This window comes from Plectrocnemia conspersa, unplaced genomic scaffold (genome assembly GCF_051122295.1).
Source record: "Plectrocnemia conspersa isolate PC_06_02 unplaced genomic scaffold, ASM5112229v1 ptg000013l, whole genome shotgun sequence".
NCBI lineage: Eukaryota > Metazoa > Arthropoda > Insecta > Trichoptera > Polycentropodidae > Plectrocnemia > Plectrocnemia conspersa.
The window spans coordinates 15,671,621-15,697,816 of NW_028277177.1; the positions used below are offsets into that span (position 1 = coordinate 15,671,621).

Genomic DNA, 26,196 nt, shown 5'->3' on the forward strand with positions numbered 1-26,196 from the left:
GGATGCTCCGCAAGAATGTGAAAAATATTTATTTTATAAATACATTGATCTTAATATGGGTATATAAATTATTTAGTGACAATATCGGGTATAATGTAGCAACGTAAATAATTTAATTTAATTTGATTTATAATTAAAATAAATTTAATCAATTAATGAATATTTAATTTATTTAAAGTGACTGTTGTAAATTATCAAAATTTGCAATTTGATAAATTATACCAGCCGGTGAACTTTCCGGATATCGATTTTTTTTTAAATTTATGAAAATAAAACGATTGAGAATCTTAAATATCGATCTTCGTATTTATTCCTACAAGTGCGTTCCTACCTGATACTAGCTTTATTTAGAATAGTGACACTCTAAATTTTTAGATGATTTTTTTGACGAATTCGCAAAGCAATTTATTTACGTATTCACTGCAGTTTACAAGCTATTCAATATATAATATATTGTAATAGACAATGACGTTCTTTTAATAATACTATTCGAAATAAAAATATTGCCTATAATAAAAGTATGTTTTGTATATTTATGTGACACTCCGTAGAACGTACTGCGTTTGTATTCGCACATAAAGATCCACAGAAATCGCTTCGTGTACATAATGAAAAATATATGTTAAACGCTATAATAAATTTGCAATATTGTATTGTGTTCGGTAATTGAATTTATATATTGTATAATTTATTTCGACGTTATGGACCCACTATACGAATATAATACGAACGCGCATCTTCCCAAAAACTAATATAATATCGGTCGCATGAAAATGTTAGTAAATTTCATTGTGTAACGTCTATACAATGTTTCGTTTATACTATTAAGTTTTTATGTTAAAGAAAAGTTTTGCGAGTGACTGTTAATTTGCAGATCTCTCTAATATATATTTGTTCTATATAAATTATTTAAATGACAAATAAAATATAAGTGGGCTTACCAAATATAATTAAATAATATGTGGGTTTATATTTTTGGTTTTTGAGGTCGAAAAGTTGTGACGTTGCGGCCGAAAGCTAGTTACAGTATACTTAATAAACCCTAATAAACTACTACATTTAAAGATAAATGTAAATGCTGCAGATCAGTTGGTGAAGTTGAATTGGTAGGGTTTGGAAGTTGGGGAGTCAAGCCTGCCTAGTTGTATTATTATCTGGTGTGATTTTGTGGAACAGATGGAATTTTTCATAAATGTGTTTTCATGATAATGTTCAACGATTTTCTAACGTGTCTCGTGTCCATGCAGTGTCCTGGCTCGTCTCTCCTGTGATCAAGTGTCACATATTTGTCAATGTTCGTTTGAAACAACTCTGATGAATCGCAGATGAGGATGTTTGCAGGCCAATTGCATCGCTATTTAGATACGCTTTAAAACAGCCACTTTGGCGATCGGTAACTAAAGGGTAAGAAGGATGATAGTATTATGCAAAGGGTAGAAGGTATTGTCCAGTACTCATCCTAAAAGTAGATTTTTCCTATTTAAGGTTTTATTAGGTGGTCCTAAAAATATTTTAATTTTTAAAGCAAATGTTGGGTTACAAGATCTCTTTTCCGTTGTTGTAAAAATATTACGTGGCGTAACTATCAGACCTTTTTATTATAAATTATGCAGGTAGTTAAAACCCTCACAACATTATATAGACCAAAAACATTGCTTAGAGAATAAATTAATATATTTGCATCTAAAAAAATATTAATAAAATTAGAGCATTTTTTAAATAAGTTTTATTTAGATAATTTAATTATTTAAAATAAAATAATATAAAAAAAATATGATATTTGCAAATGATACGGAAATAGAGTATGTTAGTGTCATTGTTATTGCTCGCAATACCTTTGTTATATAAGAAGTTAAAATATAAATAATTCGTAGAACAGTAATTATTTTATCAGGTTATTTTAAAATAAAGGTAATTTTTTATTATTTATTTATTTTATTAATTTATTTAGCTTAATAGCTAATCTTTACATCTAACAAATTTAGTAAACATATATAAAAATATATAAAAAATACATAACAGAAAGAAAAAATAAAAATATACAATAATAAAGTCTTAATATTATAATTTATTTCTATATGTACGAAGGTGTTTTTTTATTCCATTTATGAAACCCGTTATATTTTTGCTGTTTCGGATTTCTCTTGGAAGACTATTATATAAATCAAAACCTCCGTACATAATTCCCCTAGCCGTACTCGTTTTCTTATACTTAATTATCTTTAAATTTTCTCTATTTCTAGTATTATATTTATGTACATCTTTATTTCTTATTAAATACTTATTAAAATATTCTGGTAACATATTATTTTCTAACTTATATATAAATACTAAAACATTCATACTCAATATTTCTTGAACATTCAACCATTCTAATCTATCAATCATACTTTTACAATTAGTTAATCTATTTTTATTTAAGATTACTCTCATTGCCCTATTTTGTAATTTTTGCAACATTTGTTTATCTAATTTATTTAACATATTTAATAGTGTTGCACAATAATTAAAAAATAATTAAAATATTGATCATCAAAAAATCACGTTTTAATGTTTATTTTTATTTTATTCATTTCAAATAAAATTTATTTCTATGAATATAACTTATATCATCTTTTAGACGTTTTTTTAATTCAGTTGGTATAAAATGTTGATGGCTTTAATTTCAAATATTCCGCTAGCTCTCTTTTTACATCATCTGCATTTTGAAAGTTTGGTGAAATGTTGCATCAAACAAAATAAATGATAGTTGGAAGGAGTAAGGTTTGGAGAATGTGGCGGATGAGATAAATGCTTTCAGTCAAGTTCCTTAATTTTATCGAAAAGCAATTTCGCAACATGGGGATACGCATTATCATGTTGTAAAACTATTTAATTTCTGTTGACAAGAGCAGGCTTTTTTACTATTTAATCATACTTTAAGCTAGCCGTTATTGTTTGGCTAGGTTTAATAGTTTCGTAGTACACAATCAATTTTAAATCTTACCATAAATGCAAATACAGTAAGCCCAGGCTTCGTGGTAGATGTTGCTACTTGATTTTTGGAACTACTATCTTTTACTATGATTGTTTGTAAAAATAATCCATTCAATATTTTCTGTAATCAAATGATCAAGAAAATGCGACTTACCTTCAAGATTGAGAAGCTCTTGAAATATGCGGATTTACGCTGATTTGTGTGCTACCCATACAAATTGTGTTTTAATTCTTGTACGTTTAATTCAGACTGGCTTAGTTTTTTAGCTAGCTGATAGCTCGGATTTGTTTTCATTTCTAAAGTCAGGACATCACCGTCTATCTGTGCTGGTATCCCACATGATATCGTAATTTCCCGTTACAAAAATGACAAACCATCTTTGACAATAACGAATACTTAGTGAGTCACCTACCATTTTACAAATGTCTTTAGTGATCGTAGTTGCGAATATTTTTGTAAGAATCACTTGCTAAAAATTTTGTCTTCGTAAATTTTGGCGCCCATTTTTTTTAAATATTGAAACGTTCAGATTTGCATCAACGCAGGTATAACATAATACTTATTCAGGTTTTAATTGCCAAAGCACGACTGACTGTTAAAACTTTTAAATAGACATTTAATGTTTATGCTCTCTAATATTGTCCTTATTTTACAAGTTTTTATGTAAGATGCTAGATTAAATTAAATTTCTAAATATTATTATAGCACACGACAACAGCATATGTACAGACTTCCTGTACCCATTTACGATATCTGCATTATAAATATTGTTCGCGCAAAAGATCTGATATCTGGAGCGAATGTTTTATTCAGTCGACGTACAGTCGAACGCGAATATAAAAGTGCATCCCGCAGACTCCGCGTTGCATCATTATATTTGTATTTCGTACATGCCCCACATACAGGGGGTGGTACGCAATTTTTCGTACACAAAAGCCAGACCTGAACCGTATACTGATGACGTATTCAGGCCAATAACACGGACGTGTGATGCGAATGGCAATTAAGTTTCGCACGTGACCCACAATCCGAGCGGCGGATGGTCACCCCACTCTTCGGCGAGTAATTAGGACTTTTTCGAGCAATTAACGGCATTTTCCGTGTGAAGCCCTCGACCCAAAAATCGAGGGCATTTTAAAACTAGGGGAGGACGTCACGCGTCGTGGGACACCTTACGGGTCAATCGGTGACGAATTCAATTAGCGTTCCGTTTTGCGGTCTTTTGCATTTATAATTAAATCATACGACGTGCTAACTTTAGGTACAATGAATTGTACAATTTTTATTAATTTCACGCTATTTTACGCTAAAAATATTAGAGTTATGATTTCGATTAATTTAGTTACATAATCGCTAAATATAAAAATAAAAAATAGCTTATATTTTTACATTTTTTATTTATTTATGTATACAGAGACCTAGGCGCTAGCAAAACTATTCTTAACTTCAATAATTTCGTATGCTCTGTCCAAATAACGTATTTTCATTGCTTTAAAACAGGAGTGTCCAACTGAAATCAGTTGTTAAGCCACACATATAAATATCTTTTAACTTACTAATAATATAACGTTTTTGAATAATAAAAATTAACAATCGAAATATGTTATTACTTTGTAAAATTAATAAAATACTTGTTTTTCATTATTTGACAATTTTTTAATATTAACTGGTAATTTGGACGTAGCGCATTTTGATAAGTCAAGTTTTTATGTCAACTTGTATCAATACTTCGATTTTATAATTTTTAATTTTGAAAAAAAAACCAATATGCAGTGATATGTGGTGGCAAATGCAATTAAAATGCACATTGTCAGTTACCTTTCAATTTTTTTCCCACGAATTTTATCACGATATATTTCTAATAAAATCGTGTATTTTGCTCCCTTCGAAAAAGGCTTTCATCTTAATGCGTGATTGCAAGTCTATAAGCTCATTTGTAAATTTGGAGGCGCAGATTTGACCTTCAGATCAAATGGAGTTAGGCAAATTGTGAAATTTTCCTCTTGCTTTTGCATGAGTGAAAATCTGTCGTATGCTCTAATTTATTTTGTGACTACATAAGCATATTTTAAAAAATCTATATTTTCACAATTTAAGGCAATTATTAGTTTAAAATAAATAGAACTATTTATTAGTAGTTGTTTTTCATAAAGCTTAAATTTTGATACAAAAGCTTTTATTTTATAATAAAATTCTGTAATCAATTTATTTTTACCTTGTAGATTATGATTTAATTAATTTAATTTCATTGTTTTTTCTGTAAGAAATCAAAATCTAGAAGCCATTGTTCATCACTACGACTCAGCCATCGAATTTTGGTATAAAACAAATAGATCAGTGTATTTGAATTCGATTTCTTGATGATATTCTTGTAATTGACGATGCTTTAATGAGTTATTTTATATTGAAGTAATCACTGTAACAATTGACTTTACATATTTAATACTTCTGCACATAGATTTTCAATGAGTAACTAGCAAATGAACATTAGAATTGAATTTTGCTTCCTTGTACTTTTTTTTGAGGGGTTTATGTGCTCGAGAATAAAATTAACAGCTCCAAAATATTTTCCAATCATTGAAGAGGTAACGAGATTCTTCAAATTTATCTTATGATCCTTTGCGCATTTTATGACGGCTTCTTTAATATCTTTTCTGGTTGTTCACAAGATCTAAAAGTACTATTGTTATATTCCGTTGATTACATCTAATGAAAATTTAAAGCTGGGCAGTATCTTTGATATCCGTTGTTTCAACCAAAGCCAGCGATAAATATATAAAATTTCTTGAAATTGTGTTCATCGATGCACAAATCTCAGTCAGCATATCATTTATTCTTCGTGCCACAGTTTGCCGCAAAAGACTGATTGTATTGCACAGAGGGATTTTTTTTGACCAATTTCTTTGATTGAGGTAATTAAGTACTCTTTGATGTAGTCACTGGCACTAACAACAGCGTTTAGTTGTGCACTTTTGTTGAGTTGTAAGATTGGCCTTTAATACCTGTAAATTAGCTTTCTAATCGCCAACAGTAAGTTCTGCAAATTTGCCATGTCTTTGTACATAAAGTCTTCTCAAATTGAATGATTTTAAAATGTATAATGACAAATAAAACATATAGCATTGTTTAGCAAGAATAAATCTTTCCATTCAGTATGGAACTTTTTATTCACATCTTCAGCGTTTTCTTCCTTGTTTCAATTCCTCTTCCAAACATCTTGTTTTTAAGAAATGTTAAAATAAAATGAAGTATATTATTGATAAGATAAAATAAATAAAAAAAAATTACTGTTCAATTAGTAAAGTCACAATTCGACTGAACTACCGATGTATTAATTAACTCGCGCATATTCAACGTATTTCTCCAGATTTACAAAATTGTGTTCTTCGATGGAAATACAGCCGTCTCACTCTCACTCTGATAGCACTAAAGCAAGATAGCAACCTACATGTACCATAGTCATATAAAACTGCATTAAAATCGTTCTGTATTGCTCAGTGCTAGCACTGTCACGCATAATGCATTATTACAAACCAATGTCTTGTGCCAATTTGCAACACACAGGTAATAAATGTGACACTGAAAATCTACGTAAGGGCGGGTAATCCTTAGAGGTTGTTAGTGAGGTTAATAGAGCTGCCATCAAAGTAGGTACGAGATTACCGATACAAAAGCTAGCACATAAGCTGAACATGTCGCCTACATTAGTTCACAGACATTAAAAAACTTAGGAAAAGTGTTAATTTGCAGAATATTGGTATCTCATAAATTTTCTGAGGAAAACTTCGTGCAGCTCATCTCAATATGCCAATAAAAAATAGTTCTAGAACAGAAAGATTTAATTTTGAGTAAATTTTTTACTGAATATGATAAGTGGATTCTTTACTTTAACACGCGACTTAAAAGGAAGTGGTTAAATACCAATTAACCACTAATTCCACCCCCGAGAACAGGATTAAACCCCGATAAGTCAATATTATGCATTTGGTAGGATATGAAGGGCATAATTCATTATGAGTTATTGGATTAATCGCACATATACAAAATACTAGAAATCAACGCAAGTTGATAGATTTTATTTTGCATTTACATAATGAAAATAAAATACGATTGATTAAAAGATAAAATGACATAAATAGATAAAACAAATGTATATATACATTTTTATGAAAAAGGAATTTTTATACGAAAAATATAAAAGCGTAGAAGCTTTTATTGCGTTCTCACAAAGAGGAACACACAACTTGACTTTGACGATTGGCGAAGGCTTTCTTTTTTTTTCAAAAGCTCGCAATTGTCGCGAACATCACGTATTCGCCTAATCACAGAGCTCGTATAAAAATTGTCACGCAAAACATAGCTTCCTTTTTCGAGGTGTTTGTTGCGCATCACTTTCTTTGAAGCAAATATTAATCAATATTTTATTCGTATTGTTGGGTATTTAATACAGTCCTAAACGAAATGTTATCTGGGCATCTAGTTTGTGTAAAAAAATATTATTGTAGAATTAATAATAGTATAATGAGTCTCCATCACGATATTTCAGTTCGTTAGCCGAGTTAAGGTTGCGTAATCGTCGAATAGAAATACTAGCGAATTTTTGGTATGGATACAATAATTATGAAAATTGGTTGAATGGAATTAAAAAAATAATATAAGAATTATAAACGGAGAAAAACTAGAAAATTATAGCAATTTGCATGAAAAAATCCTAAATCGTTCAGACATTATAGAACTTAATATGCCATAAACATTTATTTGACGTGAAAATTTTGTAATAACAATTAGTTTAATGTTTATTATAACGATTTACCTGCAATTTAGCTTCATATAGAAAAACGTGTTTTGAAGTATTATTACATAATGTAAATATTATGTTTACCTTTAATTGATAAATATAACGCATACTCGTTTGCTAATAAGTAATATGATATATACGATATCGCATTACACAACACTGTATAACCGAGATATTGAGTTTATATCGTTGGTTTGAAAGTCGTCACAACTTAAAAATTGTAATGTTAGATTATTTATATAGATATTATAGTACACCATATGTCTAATAATATTTTGAGTGTAAACAACATAGATTATTTGTACTTCAACTGTTGTCTATGTACTACTTTGTAGTTTTTAGCACAAATATAATGCTGTTGTTACCATTTATGATTTACAAGCTATGTTATTATGGCAAGTTGTAATATTGCTTATATTATGGGACAAAATTTAACTATGATTTATTTGTAAGCAATTAATTATGTTAATATTCAAAGCATAAAGACTAAGAGAAAATAATGTAATAAATTGTTTTTTGTTTATGAGAAAAAAGATATTTTGTCTTCAACAATTCAACTTTATTTCAATCCAGGATGTATTTTTGTTCCATGTGTCCAGAGTGTATATTTTTACGTTATTAGCCCGTTTTCTAAGCGTGTTGAACTTTAGATTTCTGACGTCAAGCAGATTAAGGGTTAACGTGAAGAGGGAAGCGACTGCTTTCTCGATATTCCTATTAATGGTTAGCGCCAATAATTTGCTCCAGCTCGTACGAAGTGAGTAAGAGTTAGAGGGCTTAAGTGAAAGTTTTTAATTATGTTGTCGGGAGTTCTCAAACATATATTGTTGATATGGGCGCTGTGTTTCCGTTGCTAATATACATATCTAGCTACAGAAAGGTTTAGTGCTCACCCACTTTTTTTCTCTACAACCACTTATGACAATCTGGGGTTGTAATTGGATTATTGCTATCTTACAGGACTTTTGTATTGCGTATGATATTCTTAAAATGTTGCAAACTGTCATCTGAAAATATTTGAAACGGCCGTTAAATATATTGTTTGTTCAGTAGGACGATGAAATCGTTCATAATGTTGCTGTGAATTTCGATACATAGTTCGTACAAAGCTGTTATTTCTGTACAACAATTAAACAATTTTTTAGCGGTGGTAATGCAAATCATTTCATAAATATGTTGTTGCAAAATAATATTTAGCACTTTGAACACGCGTGATTATTGCTAGCTGTCTGATTTACAGTGCTTACAATATAGGGAACAACGAATTAGATCAACCTATTTATACGACATTGTGTTTCACTATGATAATATTTAAGCATGTTTCTATAAAGCAAAAAAAAATAGTCGCTTTTTGACTAAAATATGTCTTTAAAGCTTATAGACGATCATTTATTAAGAGCTTTATAGAAGTTTTCTAATGGTGTAAATTTAGCATATTTTTAAAACTTCTGAACAATCCACTGAATCAGTTTTTTGCTTACAAGTTCAAGAACTCTTTAAAAAAAATATTTCTGTAACTGAAAAGCTTAAAAAGATAATTGATAAAAGCGTCATATATGTATGTACATATATAATTGAATAATTTATTTTTTAATTTAAAATATAATTATTACAAAAAAACACAATGTGTATATATACTAACTGTATAAATATTAACACATAACTGGGAATAATAAAGTATTTTTTATATTACAAAATACCCATTAAAAAAACGTTTCGATATTTACAGAGCGTTTGCCGGACGAATTTATTTCACTGTTTTTCTGCAACGCTTTGCCGCGCCATTGTCACATTTTAGTAAAACGTTCAATAGTATGTATATATACGTATAAATGCACCCTCACACACATCCACTTATATATTCACGTGTATGTTGAAATTTCATTTCCCTGAAAAAGCAATAGTCAGAACATGGTGCGCACGTACCGGCGAATAAGTGACGTTGAATGGGGCGTGAAACGAATCTCCGTCTAGTGATTCCTTCCAAGAGCTTGGACGGCCAGGGATCGACAACCTTATTTTAGCTGTAAAATAATAAAATTGCCTCCACCCCTATGTAACGGACATTGCATTTTTATACATCCAATCTCCCTGACGCCAATATTCGCGGGAGTATTAAGATCGCTTTGAATATTTTTGTATTTTTATATCTATATATATACAAATTTATTTATTTTCTCGTGCACTAGTGTGTCTACTAAGGTGAAGAAATAAACACATTACGATCTTTATCGTGTTTACACGAGCCTGTCTCGTGAGTTGACGTTAAGTGTGTGCTGTAAACATTTATTGTATTTTTAGATTTAAATATGCAATAAATTGAAAAAGGGTTTGCGTGTGCGAAATAAAAACGCGTAAACATCAATTCGTATTACTTTTGTGTAACATGCTTTATTTGTGTGTTTGTGTTAAAAGTTAAATGTATATTATTTGCAGAGTTGTTTTATTTGCATAAAAATATATTGCTTGTACCTTTTAAACCTAAGCATAACCAAAACAAAAGTCCAATATATTTTTTAGGCAAAAAAATAATATTAAATTTAAGTTTACTTGCATTTAATTTATTAGAGTATTTTTTCTACAATGCGCATTTAAAGTATGCAAACTACAGTATAGTAATACATAGTACTTTCAGAATTGTGAGGTTTATTCCATTCACTGTTTCTTATTTCTTTATATCCGATAAGAAAAAAACGTAAAAACAAATACGTCTACGGTTTTCAAAAGCAAAATATTTTGATAAAAAAATCTACAAAACAATCTCCGTATTTATATTTAATTTTCGTTATTTTTACAGTTTGTTGTTAAAAAAACTGATAATAAAATACAATGTAAAGTCAAGTAAAAAATACTTATTTAATATTATTCAGTGACAGAATATAATATTTCCCTGGGGGTAATATGGTATAACTTCTTATGTAAGCGTAAATAAAAGCGCCAGAGCATATTTTAATTATCAGATTTATTAGGTTTCTCTCTTAATATATCGTATATGATTATAAATTGTGTTTAAAATTGAATGCACTATATTCATATTATAGATAACGCAAAATAAAATAACGAAATTCGTTTGCCCCTCGTATATAAGAAAATGCACATAAAAAAATGAAGTAAAAATTATGTAGAGAAATATTTGTAGTTTATTTTAGTTAGAAACTTAGTAAGTTGTCTCTTGCTTAGAAAAAAAAAGGCAAAATAGCTATATATTATTTAAAAAAAATTATACTCAGGGTATATAAATATTCATATATAAAACTAAAAACGATTTTTTAGCTTGATTGACATCCTAAATCATATATTTAATTTATTAATATTCCACTTTAGTAAAAAAGCATTTCAATAAATTTCATAGCTTAAATAGCTTTTTTTTAATATCGTAAAGCTATGAAACCAACCAGATTATCTGTAAATTATGATTTTCTTATCACGCGGCTTTTAACGCTGTTATTTTTAACAACACAGGTTAGTCAACAATCAATGTGATTGCATGTAATTTGTTTAATGCTATGTGTTTGTATTCCACTAATGGCTGTTCTCATTAAATAATATATTTTTTAAATTAAAAATATATCATCATGATAAAATTTTTTACATTTTTTATCAATTTAAATCTCCGTCGATATTTTTTATTACGCCCTAACGACATTATAACGTCTCCTCGTCCGGTGTGTGCACACATGTTTGTAGATCGTCCACCCCCACAAGCCCATCCTCGTCGACATCACAAATCAAAATCCCCATGGTTTCCGCCACATTTCACTCCCCCCATAATCGACACAATCGGAAGACCATAGTCGGTGCACACATGTGGCGTGCGCGGTCACACGACAGCTCCACTTTTCCGACCGAACGAATTTTCTCCAACACCCAAGCACCACTATAGTATTGACTTAACCAAATCAGGTCTCGGATTTCACCAATTTCACGGTGCATGTGTTTGCAGTGACAAGGGGGCCGTTCGCCGCATTAACTGCAGCTGTCACGGCACATTTCTCGGCGAAATCGAGAACGTGCAACCCCACGTTTGGGAAGCGTTCACCGTGACGACACGATTGACGACACCCTGGTTGCAGGAAGATGCTTTAGAGATGGTTAGTGGCGGACGTGTGGATCACTAAATAGTCACAAGACACATTTTAGTAAAACGGTTTAAATGATTTTGCAGTATGTATGAATATACAAAAAAAGTTCTGCATTATTTCTAATAATAAAAGTAAAATTAATTAATTATTCTTTTGTATTTTATAGTAAATTTTACTGTTGCGGAAAAACCCATAAATTCATCGTTTCATGAAATAATTTTGAGTATTCATAAAAATGTTAAATACTGTATGCACATATTTCGCCGAGTTTTAAAATTGAATCCGGCGGAAGAACACGTCCCATATAGAGATTTCCGTCTAAATAATGCGACCATATATTTCCACAGTTCGAGTGAAGCCAATGCCGCAGTTTATTACGACCGTAAGTTTCGCAAGAATCTCATATCGAAAGCTCGTGGAGCTTTTCATATTTCATACATATATTCGGATTTTGCTGAGATAATGCGACTCGGATCGGGATAGCCTTCTAAATAATGGCGTTGTATTCATTATCAGTCGTTTCGGCGGCGACAGACACCGTGGCCGTATTGTTCTCGAGATAGTATCCAGTGAATGGAGACTGGAGCGTGCTTGGAATATTCCAAATATATTTACTCGAGCGCGGCGTTTGTGTATCTACATTCCAGATGAAAACATAGTACCTAATTTCTTAGCTAACCATTTGTGTGTTGTGAAAAGCAGCGCACGCATAATTGGCACTAGAGTCAAGGGCGCTTATTATGGTCGATTTATTTCAAAATTTGCTTAAGATTACATTTAAAAATCTAAGGAGAATAATATGACGTGTATTTTTAGTGAAAAAAATAGCATTACTATATTATGTTCATGAACATGTAAAAACCTCATTTCTTACTAGAGCCAAATATTTACGTGCTATGGAGTTTTTATTATTAAAATTTTTTTTTATCAACATAATAGACACAAAAACTCAATATATATTTAATAAAAAATAGTATATTTATAATATAAATAATTAAGCAGTATTAAAGTACCATGTAATTTAATATGTATATTAAGTGACATAATTAATAATTTTAAAGTCACATTATCAGTTTGCTTCTATGGAATATTTAATGTCGACGTCGTACCTAGATGAAATTAATAAGATTATTTCCAAGTATTCCACTATTCCATCCACTGTCAGATTAGCGTAACGATAGTAGCTACCTAACCATTGCTTAATTTAAATTTGAAATCTTCACCTTTGAGATTTCAAATAGCGATATTAAACCTTATTACACTGCGTCTACTGATTTATTATTTCAAGTTAGATTAATAGCATATTTTTTTTAATTTAAAATAAAAATAAAATAATTAATAAACGTCCATTATATTTATTCAAGAAAATGTGTTCATCACAAAATCTTCCTCATTTATCGGGATAAGTTTCTGCACATGTATTCTGGGAACACATTGATCTTTGCGTACTGTTATTTACTTCCGTTTCCGTTTTTGGGGGCTGAAAACGATCCGTAAATCAGTGTTTTCCTCTCAAACGAAATATTGGCTTTTGAAGCTAAGCAAATAAGGCGTGATGTGATTTTTTCTCCCACAAAACTATTGCCAAGAGAATATACATACATATTATAAAAAATATTTGTTCCTTATAAATTTTATATAAAAGAAATATTTTGACAAGTCATCCAAAATAACTTGTCGTAAACGAAGAGAATATAATGTAATGTGATAGTATATTCGTGGAGGTAGCATTTTTGTTTCTCATCGGGAAATCAAGGGAAGCTGACTGGAAAATAACATTATTGATCGATGCGGACGTTTTATTTTAATATTAATAATATTTTCTAAAACATTACAGTATTATATAACGTAGCTAAATATTTTTAATGCAGACTTTTTTTGTAGGGCGGTAATTAACAAAAACATATCGCAAACAAAGTCAGTCAATCCAGACAAATATTAAAATATGTTCTCTTTGTAAGTACATAAACAAAATGTGTTTAATCATGAGCTTATTTAAAAAAATGTTAAGGCAAAATCAGCAGCTTTATATAAATCAAGTTTATATATCTGTATTAATAATATTTTTGCACAGAGTATTTTTTAAGAAATAAAAAATAACTAAGAGTTTTTTCAAGCAAAGCAAATGCTAAGAAAATAAAAACTTATTTTATATTTATACATATATTACAAACATGTCTTATTAATTTTCTCTTTATATAGCCTATAAGCTCTAGTTTGACAATAATGATACACTATATAAAAGTTATTACTAAAAAAAATGTAGTATTATTTAAATTTGTGGTTTATGATTCAGAATACTCGAATCGCTTAATCTTCTTACTTCGAATCGTGTAATGACAAAGTGCTTTTTAAACTCTTGATTTGAGACAGCTCTGGCGAGTCATATATGCAGATGTTGGTCGGCCAAAAGCATCGCTTGATTATATAACCAACGTCTTTGGTCAAAACGAGTTATTTGTTTTTTATAATATTTGAATACCATTAGCGTTAACGGTGCAGCAGGTTGAACTTTTGTGTAAGACCTTGCTTATGGGTTTATATTTAAAAAATATCAAAAATACGATACTTATAATTTGATATGAGGTAATACAATAATATAGAAGTTGTGAAATATTTTAATGTTTTTGATCAGGTGTCGCTTTTATAAGAACTGAAACTTTTTAATTTATATACTTTGAATCTTTTTCAGAAAGTTTTCCGTTCCTTACTTAGCGTTCATGTCGTTATAATATATGTTATTGATTTTTCCGTATTTTACAAAAAAATAATGAATCACTTTGTTTGTGAGTCATGAAACCGTGATTCATTTCATAGGAAAGTCAACTCACCACGTGTGTTTTGGACACATAAATTGCAAACTTACCCTTATTTTATAATGTGATATTATCTTAAGTTTCTGCTAGGTAATCATTTATTAATAACACATTTAATCCAAAGTAAAGCATGCTTTCAAAGAAGGTACACGAAAAAGCCTTTTAATTATTTATCGAAACGAACGATGTATTATCTCGAGGTCGAGACCGGTCAAATGCGGTGCGCAAACCCTCCATATTGTATATGGTCTATTAATTCTTCATTAATTATTCACCTTCATTGTGCACAGCTATGAATTTTATGAAAGATCGTCGAGTTAGCCGTGTCCCGTATTAAATTTTAATAAGCGATATAAACCTTCGTAATAAAACGCTCCAAGTGGAAATTTGAAGCGAGAAATTTTCAAATGATTACATGGTACTTAAACCTTGTATATATTAATGTATTTTTTTGTTTTGTTGCAGAGGCGGATGGTCAGTTTGGGAATGCTGCTTGCTGCTCTAATCGCTCTTTTGGCCGCTCGAGTGCCGCTGAGTGCCACCCCTAAGTTCGCAAAAGCTGACAACCCTGCCGCAAGAGAGCCTTCTATAGTTACACGCTTTTTGACATTCATGTACTTGCCGGTGTTCAATTTCTTCTTATTGGTTTGTCCATCTACGTTGAGTTTCGACTGGTCAATGGATGCCGTGCCTCGTGTGACATCTTTCATGGATCCTAGGAATTTGCTATCGCTAGCTTTTTATTACCTTATTTGTAAAATAATATGGATGAGTGCTATGGTTTTGTATAAGCATGAAGAACCGAAGAGCTATAAGAAACATAATTACTATGCGAATGGTAGTAGATGCGTCAAGGTGAACAGGAACGGTATTGTGTATCAATTGAATGGATTGTGCGGTTACACCAGTGTTGTTAAAAGTGGTAAAATAATGATTAGTGGTAGTGCAATCAACGGTAAAAATATCTGTCCTTGCGTTGTGTGCAGACACGTGTTGACAGACCATCATACTAACTCGTGCAGGGCTGTTAACAACAACAACTCGATGACGCAACATTCGACGTGCACGTGCGCGAGCTACGTGCCGGTGACTAGTGTGAGCAGGCCGCACGTGGAAAAGTCTCAGAGGTCGAATTTTAAGAAGAGTTCGCACTCGGCCGTGTTTTTGGCCGCCTCGTTTCTGACGCTGCCTTTTCTGCCGGCGACCAATCTGTTTTTTTACGTCGGCTTCGTGGTCGCCGAGCGAGTGCTTTATTTGCCTAGTGTTGGGTTTTGTTTGTTGGTTGGGTTGGGTGGTGCGAGGGTCGGTGCTAGGTTCGGAAATCGAGCAAGAGTAGCGGCTTTTGGTGCTTTGCTGCTGGCGCTGAGTGCGCGCACTTTAGCGCGAAACAGAGATTGGCGCGACGAAGAGAGTTTGTATAGGAGCGCCGTGGGAGTCAATCCACCGAAAGGTAAAAAAGTCATGCTATGTAAACACAAAATCAAATGAAACACACAAAGTTGATTGTTTGGATAAAAAATTTTACGTTTATTCAATCAATGTGACAAAAAAAAGAATCGAAAAGCTCTAAGTTAATCATAAAAAATATAATGAACCCCTAAAAAATATTTTTTTTAATTTATTGAGTTAAAGTGGCACACAACTAGTGTCTTAGACCTAATGGGGTTTAAGTGGTGCTTAAATTGATTGAGTAAAAGTGTCACAATATTAGTGTTTAATCTTGACAATTTTAATTTTTAAAGCAAATATTTCTTATATCTGTTAATACTTTATACTTATAAAATTAATACACAAACAAACCTAATACACATTTTTAACACAATAAACTAAGCTTACACTATAAAAAAATATGTTAATATTAATACATATTTTTTACCATAATGTGTACGTTTATACAGGCTTGGCTAATAAATTGGTTATATCTTAAAAATTCGTGAAAATTTAAATTAAAATCCGGTCGAGGTTACCCACGACCCACCCTTAGCTTTAATTACAGCTGCAACTCTTTTTGGCACAATTTTATCAACTAATGACTAACAGGTAGACGGAGACAATTTTCTCTATTCCATCTGCTCTTTTTCTCGCAGCGAAATTTTTGATTTCCAATTGTGTTGGGCAAGCTTTCCTTTTTTTTTGTTGCTTATAAATGCTCTATAGGATTTAAGTCTGATGACTGTGTAGGCCATCCTAAAAGCCATTTGAAGCAAACTAACCCCTGCTAACCCCAAACCATAATGATTTCGTCACAGTATTCGATTTTGGGTACTACGAAATCAGTTAGATATTCCTTTCCTACTCTTCAACACATGTGTACTACACAAGGGTCACAAAAAATTTAATTATTGCTTTAAATTTTTATTAATAAGTTAAGTTTTTAATACTTTTTTATACTAACCAATTTTAGTTCAAAGTTATCATAAAGTTAGATTCATTGGACCAAATCACTTTTGCCTAATCTTCAGATGTCCAATCTCAGTGTTTTAGGGCCTACTCTAAACTTCGAAGTTTATTTATTTCTGAAAGCCACGGTTTGTGTCGGGCTTTACAACTTCTGAGTTCCACCTTGTTAAGCTTTCTTCTCACCGTCTGCGAAAACATAGATGGCCCTTCGCTTTAAAAGACTTCAGCAGCCAGCTTTAAAGACGTTTTTCGACGATTTTTAAGAGATTCACGAACCAAGGTTCGATCTTACTGGGCAGTTGTCTTTCGTTTTCGTCCAGTTTTTGGCTTTGATTTGTAAGAACCACATTCTTTGAACCGTTTTCTAAACAATTATGTGTTTACTAATTTGCGATATATTTAGTCAATAATATACAATAAAATTATATTCGCTCTTTTGCGTTTTTCTAGCATTTTTTCAATATTTAAAATAAATTATTAAATAAAAAAAATTATAACGTGAAATAAATGACAAAATCACGCAACTGAACATAACGTCGCATATGCAATATTGAACAATAAGACTCAATCGCATTTTAAAACTCAAGTGAGCTTTAAAAAAACGACAAATTTCTTTGTTTAGTTTTCAAAATTACGGCTAAGTATTTCGATCAAACTATGCACTTGCAAAGAGTTACACACCAATTTAATAGGTGCCCCATAATTATGGCCAAGATTGAATATACTATGAAAATCTCAAATTGCATATATACCAATATAAGTACTCATATAAATTCTATTATCAATAAAAATAACTGAAAAATGCCTAATATGAAAGTAAACGTAGATTAGCAAATAGATTGAGCTGAAAATCCGCAACTAGTTACATATATACTATTGAATTAATACCTTGTGTTTGTATAAATTTAACAAATCAGTTCAAGCAATTTATATTGTGGGAAAGGCAGTTTTGCAGAAAGTTTCATGTCAACAATAACATAGATAGCAGTCGTGATGAGTTTTAAAGTAATTTCAAAATATCCTCACACAATCACGAAAAGTAGTTAGCTTTAAAGAGGATTCATTTTTTAAAGTAAAAAACACACAAGTGCCGCAATTATTTTTTCAAGCGTCCATAGCTTAAAACAGTCAATTAAATCTTATAATTAAAATCAATAATTCAATAGCAATAGCGGTTCAACTACATTATTAACAACCTTGTATGTAAGCTCATAACGATGTCTAACTTAATATGCAATAATGGAAAAGCTGCCATTATTCACATATGTTACATGTATTTCTATTAAAAAATAGTTGTATTTTCTGAGAACTAGCTAATTAAAAGTATTAATATCTTGATATAAACATTTACCCCAAAGCTTATTAAAAAAATAATCAATTTATGTAGATAAAAACCGTTGTTTATTATTTTTTAAAATAGTGAACATTTTTTAATAATATTAATGTATATACATATATAATAGATAGTTTGTTGCTGTAGTTTTTCTTACTAGTGTTTTAATATTGTCGGTTTTATCAAGCGTAAAACGTTGCTATATGCATTATTTTGCTGAAAAAACTTAATTAGATTTTTACAGAAGAAAACTAATTAGAAATTAAAAATCAGTACTTTTTTTATATATTATATAATAAGATGAAACGTGTAATCAAAATGATAAAAAACCATTAGAGTATACACGATAGAAAACTTAACTATTTACACTAAAATATTAAAATATCAAATCTAATAAATATTGCCAATTAAATATTTAATTAGTAATTTGCATGTGAAACGTATATTGAATGAATCATATTATAATTCATGTGAATTTATATTATATAAAACGTATTAATCTCATTAATGATTTTTCAAGTACCGTAAATTCGCAAATGACAGTAATACAATGATATTTCAAAATAGGATTGTTGATATCGGATCACAAAAATATAATAAAATTTACGAACCACGATTTCAATATAAATACGGAAGATATCAAACGTCCATAAACACATAATATATTTTATTGATATTTGGATTAAATATACATAAGATACGTGATCGGATTATCTTCGTCGTCAATTTTATTTGTGTTTTCATATACGGTAGCTATAAAACAAATTTCTATCGTTATTTTTGGCCTTATATTATGTACGTAATAATTTATTAGAAAAATAACAGCTTTTTTATTTATATAATGCTATTTTAGGATTATTTGAGAAATGATTATTTAAAAACTGATATTACACGCACCTTTTTAGGTTTATGAAAATATTTTTAATCAAATATACCTCTTATTATCAATTTATAATTGATACTTTCTTTTAAAAAATACTTTCCAGACTTTATATTTTATTTATTTATTATTGCTATTTTAATATCTTTTACCACTTTCGTATACAAAAAAAAATAAATGCGGCTATATATTAATGGTTTAAATTTAATTGGTTATTGTGGAATACCTGTGTATTTAAAATTCAATTGAGCATATATATTATTTAATGATTCAAGTCACGCTCTTCGAGTAGATTTATAATTAAGAATAAGTAATCGCTCACTTATTAATTCGTATTTGAATATAATCGTTGTTAATTCTACGAAAAAGGTATAAAGTTTAGGAATAGTGATTTATATCGCGTGCCGCGATTCAAGATTTTCAAAGACCTTAGTAATCCAATTTGGTTAGCAATAAATTTTAATAAAACGCGCGTATGTACGTAAAGACTTTTAGTAGATAATTCATACGTGTCCGTGAAAATTTCCTAAGAATTATGGCAGTCGTTGTGGCATTGGAGGCAAAGCGGGTGAGAGAGAGAGAGAAGCACAAGGCCATAAATTCAAATGAAAAACTTACATTGGCCGTTTGGCAACGTACAAATCTCTGTTTAAACTTGAACAAGATTATGAGTTCAACAAGTAAATTTGACGTTTTCATTTCACCGAGAAAATTCGCCCCAGTCCGCTATTATTGCTTTCTCTTAGAGAGGAAGCATGATGTTTAAAAGTTTTTCTCGTTCAAACCCGTTAAATGTTCAATGGGTAAAATGTTTTGATGTGTAATAATATATCTATTTTATTATTGGCGGAGAAATCGTTTTGTAAATGCACTCAGTACTTATTCGAAACACCGACGTCTAAAGCTCGTGTACTGACGCGCGGCATGAATGATAAACAAGATAGCTTTCCGTCTAATTCTATCATTTCTCATTCTGCTCTTGTATCGTATTCATTTTTTACCCTACCCACACCAAGACGGGTAAACATGTGAACTTGTTGGGGAAACGTATATGAAAAGTTTTGGAAAGCGGAACGGAAAAGTAAGATAAATGCTTATCAACTCTGCGAAGCACATCTAAAAAGTGTTTTTCTCTTTATGGCTTGTGCATGTACATATATGTATACTACATTAATATGTATATATCTCTCAATGAGAGATTAAAAAAATAACGAATTCAAGTTATTTACTAGATGTAAGTAGCGTATCATAATACCTTCCAAAATATATTCAAGATTTATAATAACACATGCTTTTTTCCACAAAAATATGGCAATGTGTGGTATAAACTTTAATATATAAAGATTGCAATATGTATTATATATGTAAATTATCAATGCGTTATATATAAGATCGTCTCAATACTCAATATAATTAACTCTTGGCTGCTATTAGGCGACTGCTAGTCTTTTGTCTGAACTCAGATTCTTTGTGATACTGATATTATAACAGTGACTGTTTTTGAATTGTCTGTAATGATATTTGTACCAGCACAATATACCAGTCAATGACTAATGCCCGAAAGTCTTGGGCTTGAACTCTATATGCGATTTTTTGATTTTTTTAGTGTAGGAGATTAAAATTAGTAATTAGTATTTTATAATAAATCCGATTGTGATATTAAATTTAATAAAATAATTATTATTAAGCTACTTCAGCTCATAAATAATATCATATATGTTTATAAAAAAATAGATGATTAGAATAATATAATATTAACCCCACAGTGAACTCCACTAATGTGACGCAAAGTCCTGAATTTTACCCATTTATATTCCTTTAATAATTTATTGTGGATTTTCGTTCTGTACGATACGCTAGTTTGTAGCGTCCTCTAATCCATTGTTAAAAATTCAAGTAAATCGACGTACTCATTGTTGTTAGAGAGAATTCAACGGAAAGTTCAAATGGGAGTACGGTTCGTATCCGTATTTGTATCAAATTGGCTATTTCCTTATGCATTAAAATACGATTAATTTTATAATATTCTCTGTCTAGAGTATATTTAAGCGAATAACTTTATAAACAACTTTTTTTGTGAATTTTAGAATGCCCTAAAGAGTCGATATAGCATTCCTTATTATTTGCTGTCAGAATATTAGCGCTTGAGAACGCTCCTCTTGCATAAGTCATCCAGCTTCCCGACGAGCTTGTCAAACACAATAATGTAAAAATAGCTATATAATGGACATTATGGCTCATTAGGAAAATCTGTCAAATCATTAATAAATTTATAATAAAAAACAACATCTTTATCTGCCAAATAAAAAAAGCTCACTTACACAATTTTGAATCATGACGTTAGTACTTGTTGTGCTTTAAGAACTGACCTCTCTTTCTGCATCTGTTTTACGGTGCAGGTATTTTTTAAGTATTAACAAAATAATTATAGCTTTGTTTGTGTTTGCAGCTAAATTCTGTGATTTTCTGTTTCAATATCATTATGTGGAATGCCTTACTTATAATGCATTTGGCTATTTATTTTGTCGCAAATATGTTTGTGATTTAAATGCAGTTGGAAAAAAATCATTATTTATCTTTGGTTTACTCTAGTACTTCATATGCGATTGTTTTAATTGTCGCTTTTGTAATACCGGTATTTTACCCACGCCGTAAAATTAAAAACATATATGTAATATTACACACTGAATGTTATTTTTATCGTTATATTAAAATTAGTTAATGACTGTTGTAATATTAATATGATACTAATAATTATTGGTTTTCACTTCTTTAAATTATAAAAAAAAATCATTCTATTATCTTTATACATAAATCATTATCTTCGTAGTGAAAAAAATTAGTCCTGGCTAAACATATTTATATATATTATAATTATGCATAGCATACATCCGTGAAGCATAATAAAATTGCTATTTTAAAAACACCCCAAAAAAAATTGTCAAACAAAAACAAGTTTTTATTAATAATAAATTTTACCATAAAGAATTGTTTCATAATTAAAAATATTGAACATAAATTTACGCGTGAAAATATAACTAAAACATAAATACAAAGGACTATCTAAGAAAAAAAACTTAAATAGATTTTTTAATTTATTAGTATTTAACGAATTAGACAAAAAGCTATTTTTAATTTTACAGTCTCTCTCAGCATATTTAGTTCTTAATCAAATTAAAAAAAATATTTCATGTAAATAAATAATATTTATTTTATTAAATTATTCAGGAAAAAGCATTTCATTTGGTTGATTTTTCTTACTATTACTGAATTTTATGTAAATATCATGATGATGCGCGACGCCCCTCTTCAATCAGCACCCTAAGCATTTGCATAATTTGTACCACATTGCCGCCCTTTCCTATCCTAATATATTCATAAATAATATTTGAGAATATGATGAAATAATGCATAACTTTTGTGCTCTGATCTAATTAGCAGTAGTATTAAATTATTGAATCAGAAAGAATATACGCATTTATTAATGGATTAATATTAATTATAAATAATGTTTATTATAATAACAAGAATTGCTTAAAATTTTAGAAATATTTTTAAAATATACATTTTCTATATGGACTTTTATTTTGCGATTACCTAATACTTTATACTTTTAAAACACCCATTAATATATTTTTAAGCATTATATATAGTAAATATCTTTTTTTACTAATAGCCTTTTATTTTTTGAGGATACCTCGTGATTATTTAGAAATAATATTTGTATTGTTCTATATGAATGTTAATGTACTTAAACTAAATCCATTTATTAATTGTCCTCATTAGTAGTTTTGACTTTTAAATATTGTATGTATTCTAGAGAAACAATACTTTTAAATTGTATTGCTTTGTGAAACACAACACCTACTATGTATAATAGTAGTATCCATTATTTTCAGCTCGCTTTGCAAATTGTAACTATAAAAATTGTATTAGAGACATTGTCGAGGGGATAACGAGGTGTTCTCGCCTTGCCTCCGATCATTAAGTGTTCGTTGATTTCACGGCGAAGTAATCTCGTCTTCTTATTTTTTATACATTCTTGTTTGCAGCATCCTCACCCTCCTCATTATTCCATTTCTGATCTCAAAGGACACACACATAGGCGCGGTGAGGAAAAGTAGAAATAATGAGACGTACAATTTATGCCTTTGACGGCGACTAAGGCAGTTGCGAATTTTTGTCGCAACAGCATATTTTTTTATTTCTCAATTCTTCTCGCGAAAAGGAAATAATGGCGTGTAAACTTATGCAGAGTTGTAACTTTACGTATCAATCATAAATATTTATGATTTTGTTATACAGAGTTTCCCTTTGAATATATGTGTGCGCATGTAAAAACGTTTTCTTGTAGAATTAAAATCTGTATCATAATGCAGCATTTTTATATTTGAATGTACACAATAAATTCAGTGAGAGAGATGATAGCTAAAATATATACCCGGATTAGTCATATGGATTATCGATTTTTATTTCTGTTTATACATTATTCATTTTCGTTTCATTGCTCACACCGAAGACGAGGGTTTGAGAGAAAGGGAGAAAATGATGTATTTCCTCCTAATAAAGAATTATTTTGGTTCTATCTGTATATGAATATAAGCGAAATCCCTCATAAGTCCCGAAAGGCCTTCACTGCGTTCCCTCGCAAGCCAGTCTCAGGATGAAACTTTCTGACGTCTCTTCCGACTCGTGATGAAGTCCCTCGGGATTCCCTCAGCTTAAGATGATGTATGCTCTCTTCCCGCGATCACTGTATCACATTTTTTCTATTTCCCTTTCTCACAAACGGATCGGCGATGCTGTACTGTCTCGCTTGTGCTTACGTAGTCAGCCAGGCAGAAAATTTGCTAGTATTATATTATATTCTAATATGGGGTACTTCAATTATGTATACATTTAGGGGAGAAATAAGGCATTGAGTTTATCTTAAATACCAAAACAGGTTAATCAATATGTACACATAAATTATGAAACAATTATTTTTATGATCTTTTACGGCTATTTCTACGTCACAGGAAACCTAGTAAAATATAGTTTAATAGTATTATTAACTAAGTAAAAATATGTTAATTTTTTACGAGTACGTAGTTTTGCTTTTCGAGTGTGTCTTGTACATTTTGTATTAAAGATTTATATTTGCTTAAGTTAAGGGTTACTTTTTTCAATTAGAATATTAACTGAATGATTTTATATTCTACAACATAAATTCAAGCACGAACGAGTCGCAAACTTTTCTTGATGGATTTTATGCAGTTTTTCCGCATTATATGCACATATAAATGCATTGCAGCAGCTCGGGGGTAACTTGACGAGTTTTCCCCAAAGTTCCTACTCACTTTTCGCTCCCATGGTAGTTCAGTTGATTTGAATTGATTCCAGGCAAACTTAATATCGCGTCTCTCCGGCAAAAAGGTCGTCGTTGTTTATTTTGAAAAATGTCCGCGCTGAATTATGATTTATGTCCGCGGGCAGATCGTGATTTATAACGACAATTTTGCAACTTTTCGGCGAATACGCGAGGCGAATAAGGAGAGGAAGGGACAACCGAATAAGGGCAAGGAGACGAGGAGTCGAGAAAAAAATAAACAAAATAAGGGCGTTAATATTATCGCGACCTCTCGCCAAAGAATGGAATATTTACACGTCCGTAACGGAACTTGTTAAATTTGATATTGCGACTGCTATACAGAGAATAACTCGATATTGGGTAAAAAAGATGGACAATGTTTTAAGAAAGATGGTGAACTAGTTTTTTTTATATTACAGTCACTGTAAAAGTGTATCTTAAGTGAAAAAAATTATTGTACAAAAACGAATATCTATATAATTTTTTAGATCAGGTTAAAAAAATCGTAGAAAAAATAGAGGATATATAATTAATTAAAAAAGTATGATACGTTTAATTTTTTTAATGATTTAACCCGCACATGAAAAACGCAAATACTTATGGAACAACCTGAAATATATAAGTTTTGAAAATTAGTATATGTCTAATTTAAATAACATAAATTAGTCTTTAAAAATGGAAATAAAACCATTTAGGCATTTCCTGCTAAATTGTCAATATAATAATTTAATAAAATTTAAAGCTATTTTACTATTTAACTATTTTAACAAATATCTAAAATTTATCAAATACGACTGTAAATAAAAAAATAATTTTTCAATAGTTTTATACAGCAGAAAGAATAGTTTAGTTTTATAATTTGAGATTCACATGCATAGATTAATATATTCAACAGTTTTAGCAAAATTAACACTGTAAAATACATACATGTATATACCTAGGTATTTAACAATCTTTACTTTGATAATTCAATTTTAATTTAACCATGTATTATAATCGCGGTCGCCTAATAAGCTATTCATAAATAGATGTCATAATTATTATCATGCTAAATTTTATTTTATAAGGGTTAATGTTCGTAATATAAATTTGATAAATCAATAAGAAACTATGTATGAAATCAGTTATTTTAACTGTTAAATATTTTATTTTACTAATTAAATTTTAGTGCAAATATTATATAAAATTCGATTAATTAATATAATAAATAATATTATTTTAAATTATTTGTTATTATCTAAATGTATTTTCTGAACAAATCCTTGAATAAAAATTTTAAATATAAATCTAAAGATTTGGATTCTTTGACATAAAGACTAGTTATGTATGTATATTACCACCTTATATGTATAATGGCACCTTAGATTGCATTCTAAGCTTTATTTCTAGTTTATTATTTTTCTATATCTATATTTTTTTAGATAAACATATAAGTAAAAACTAGGAATCAATTTACAAATAAACGCAAATTAATTTTATATATATATATATATAAATATAATATTTATTAGGTAATCTTGCAATGAATGTCTTTTTTTTTTAATTTAGTTTTTAACAATC

At 29.9% G+C, this 26,196-nt stretch overlaps 1 protein-coding gene across 1 annotated transcript in view; it reads left to right on the forward strand.

Annotated features, from left to right (window-relative positions):
- The window catches only part of LOC148227409 (protein O-mannosyl-transferase Tmtc2-like), a 284,374-nt gene that overhangs the window by 123,857 nt on the left and 134,321 nt on the right, over nt 1-26,196 (forward strand). The window contains exon 4 of the mRNA XM_088201697.1: nt 15,139-16,123. Within this exon, the coding sequence (XP_088057823.1) occupies nt 15,139-16,123 (985 nt within the window). The remainder of the gene's footprint in view (nt 1-15,138; nt 16,124-26,196) is intronic.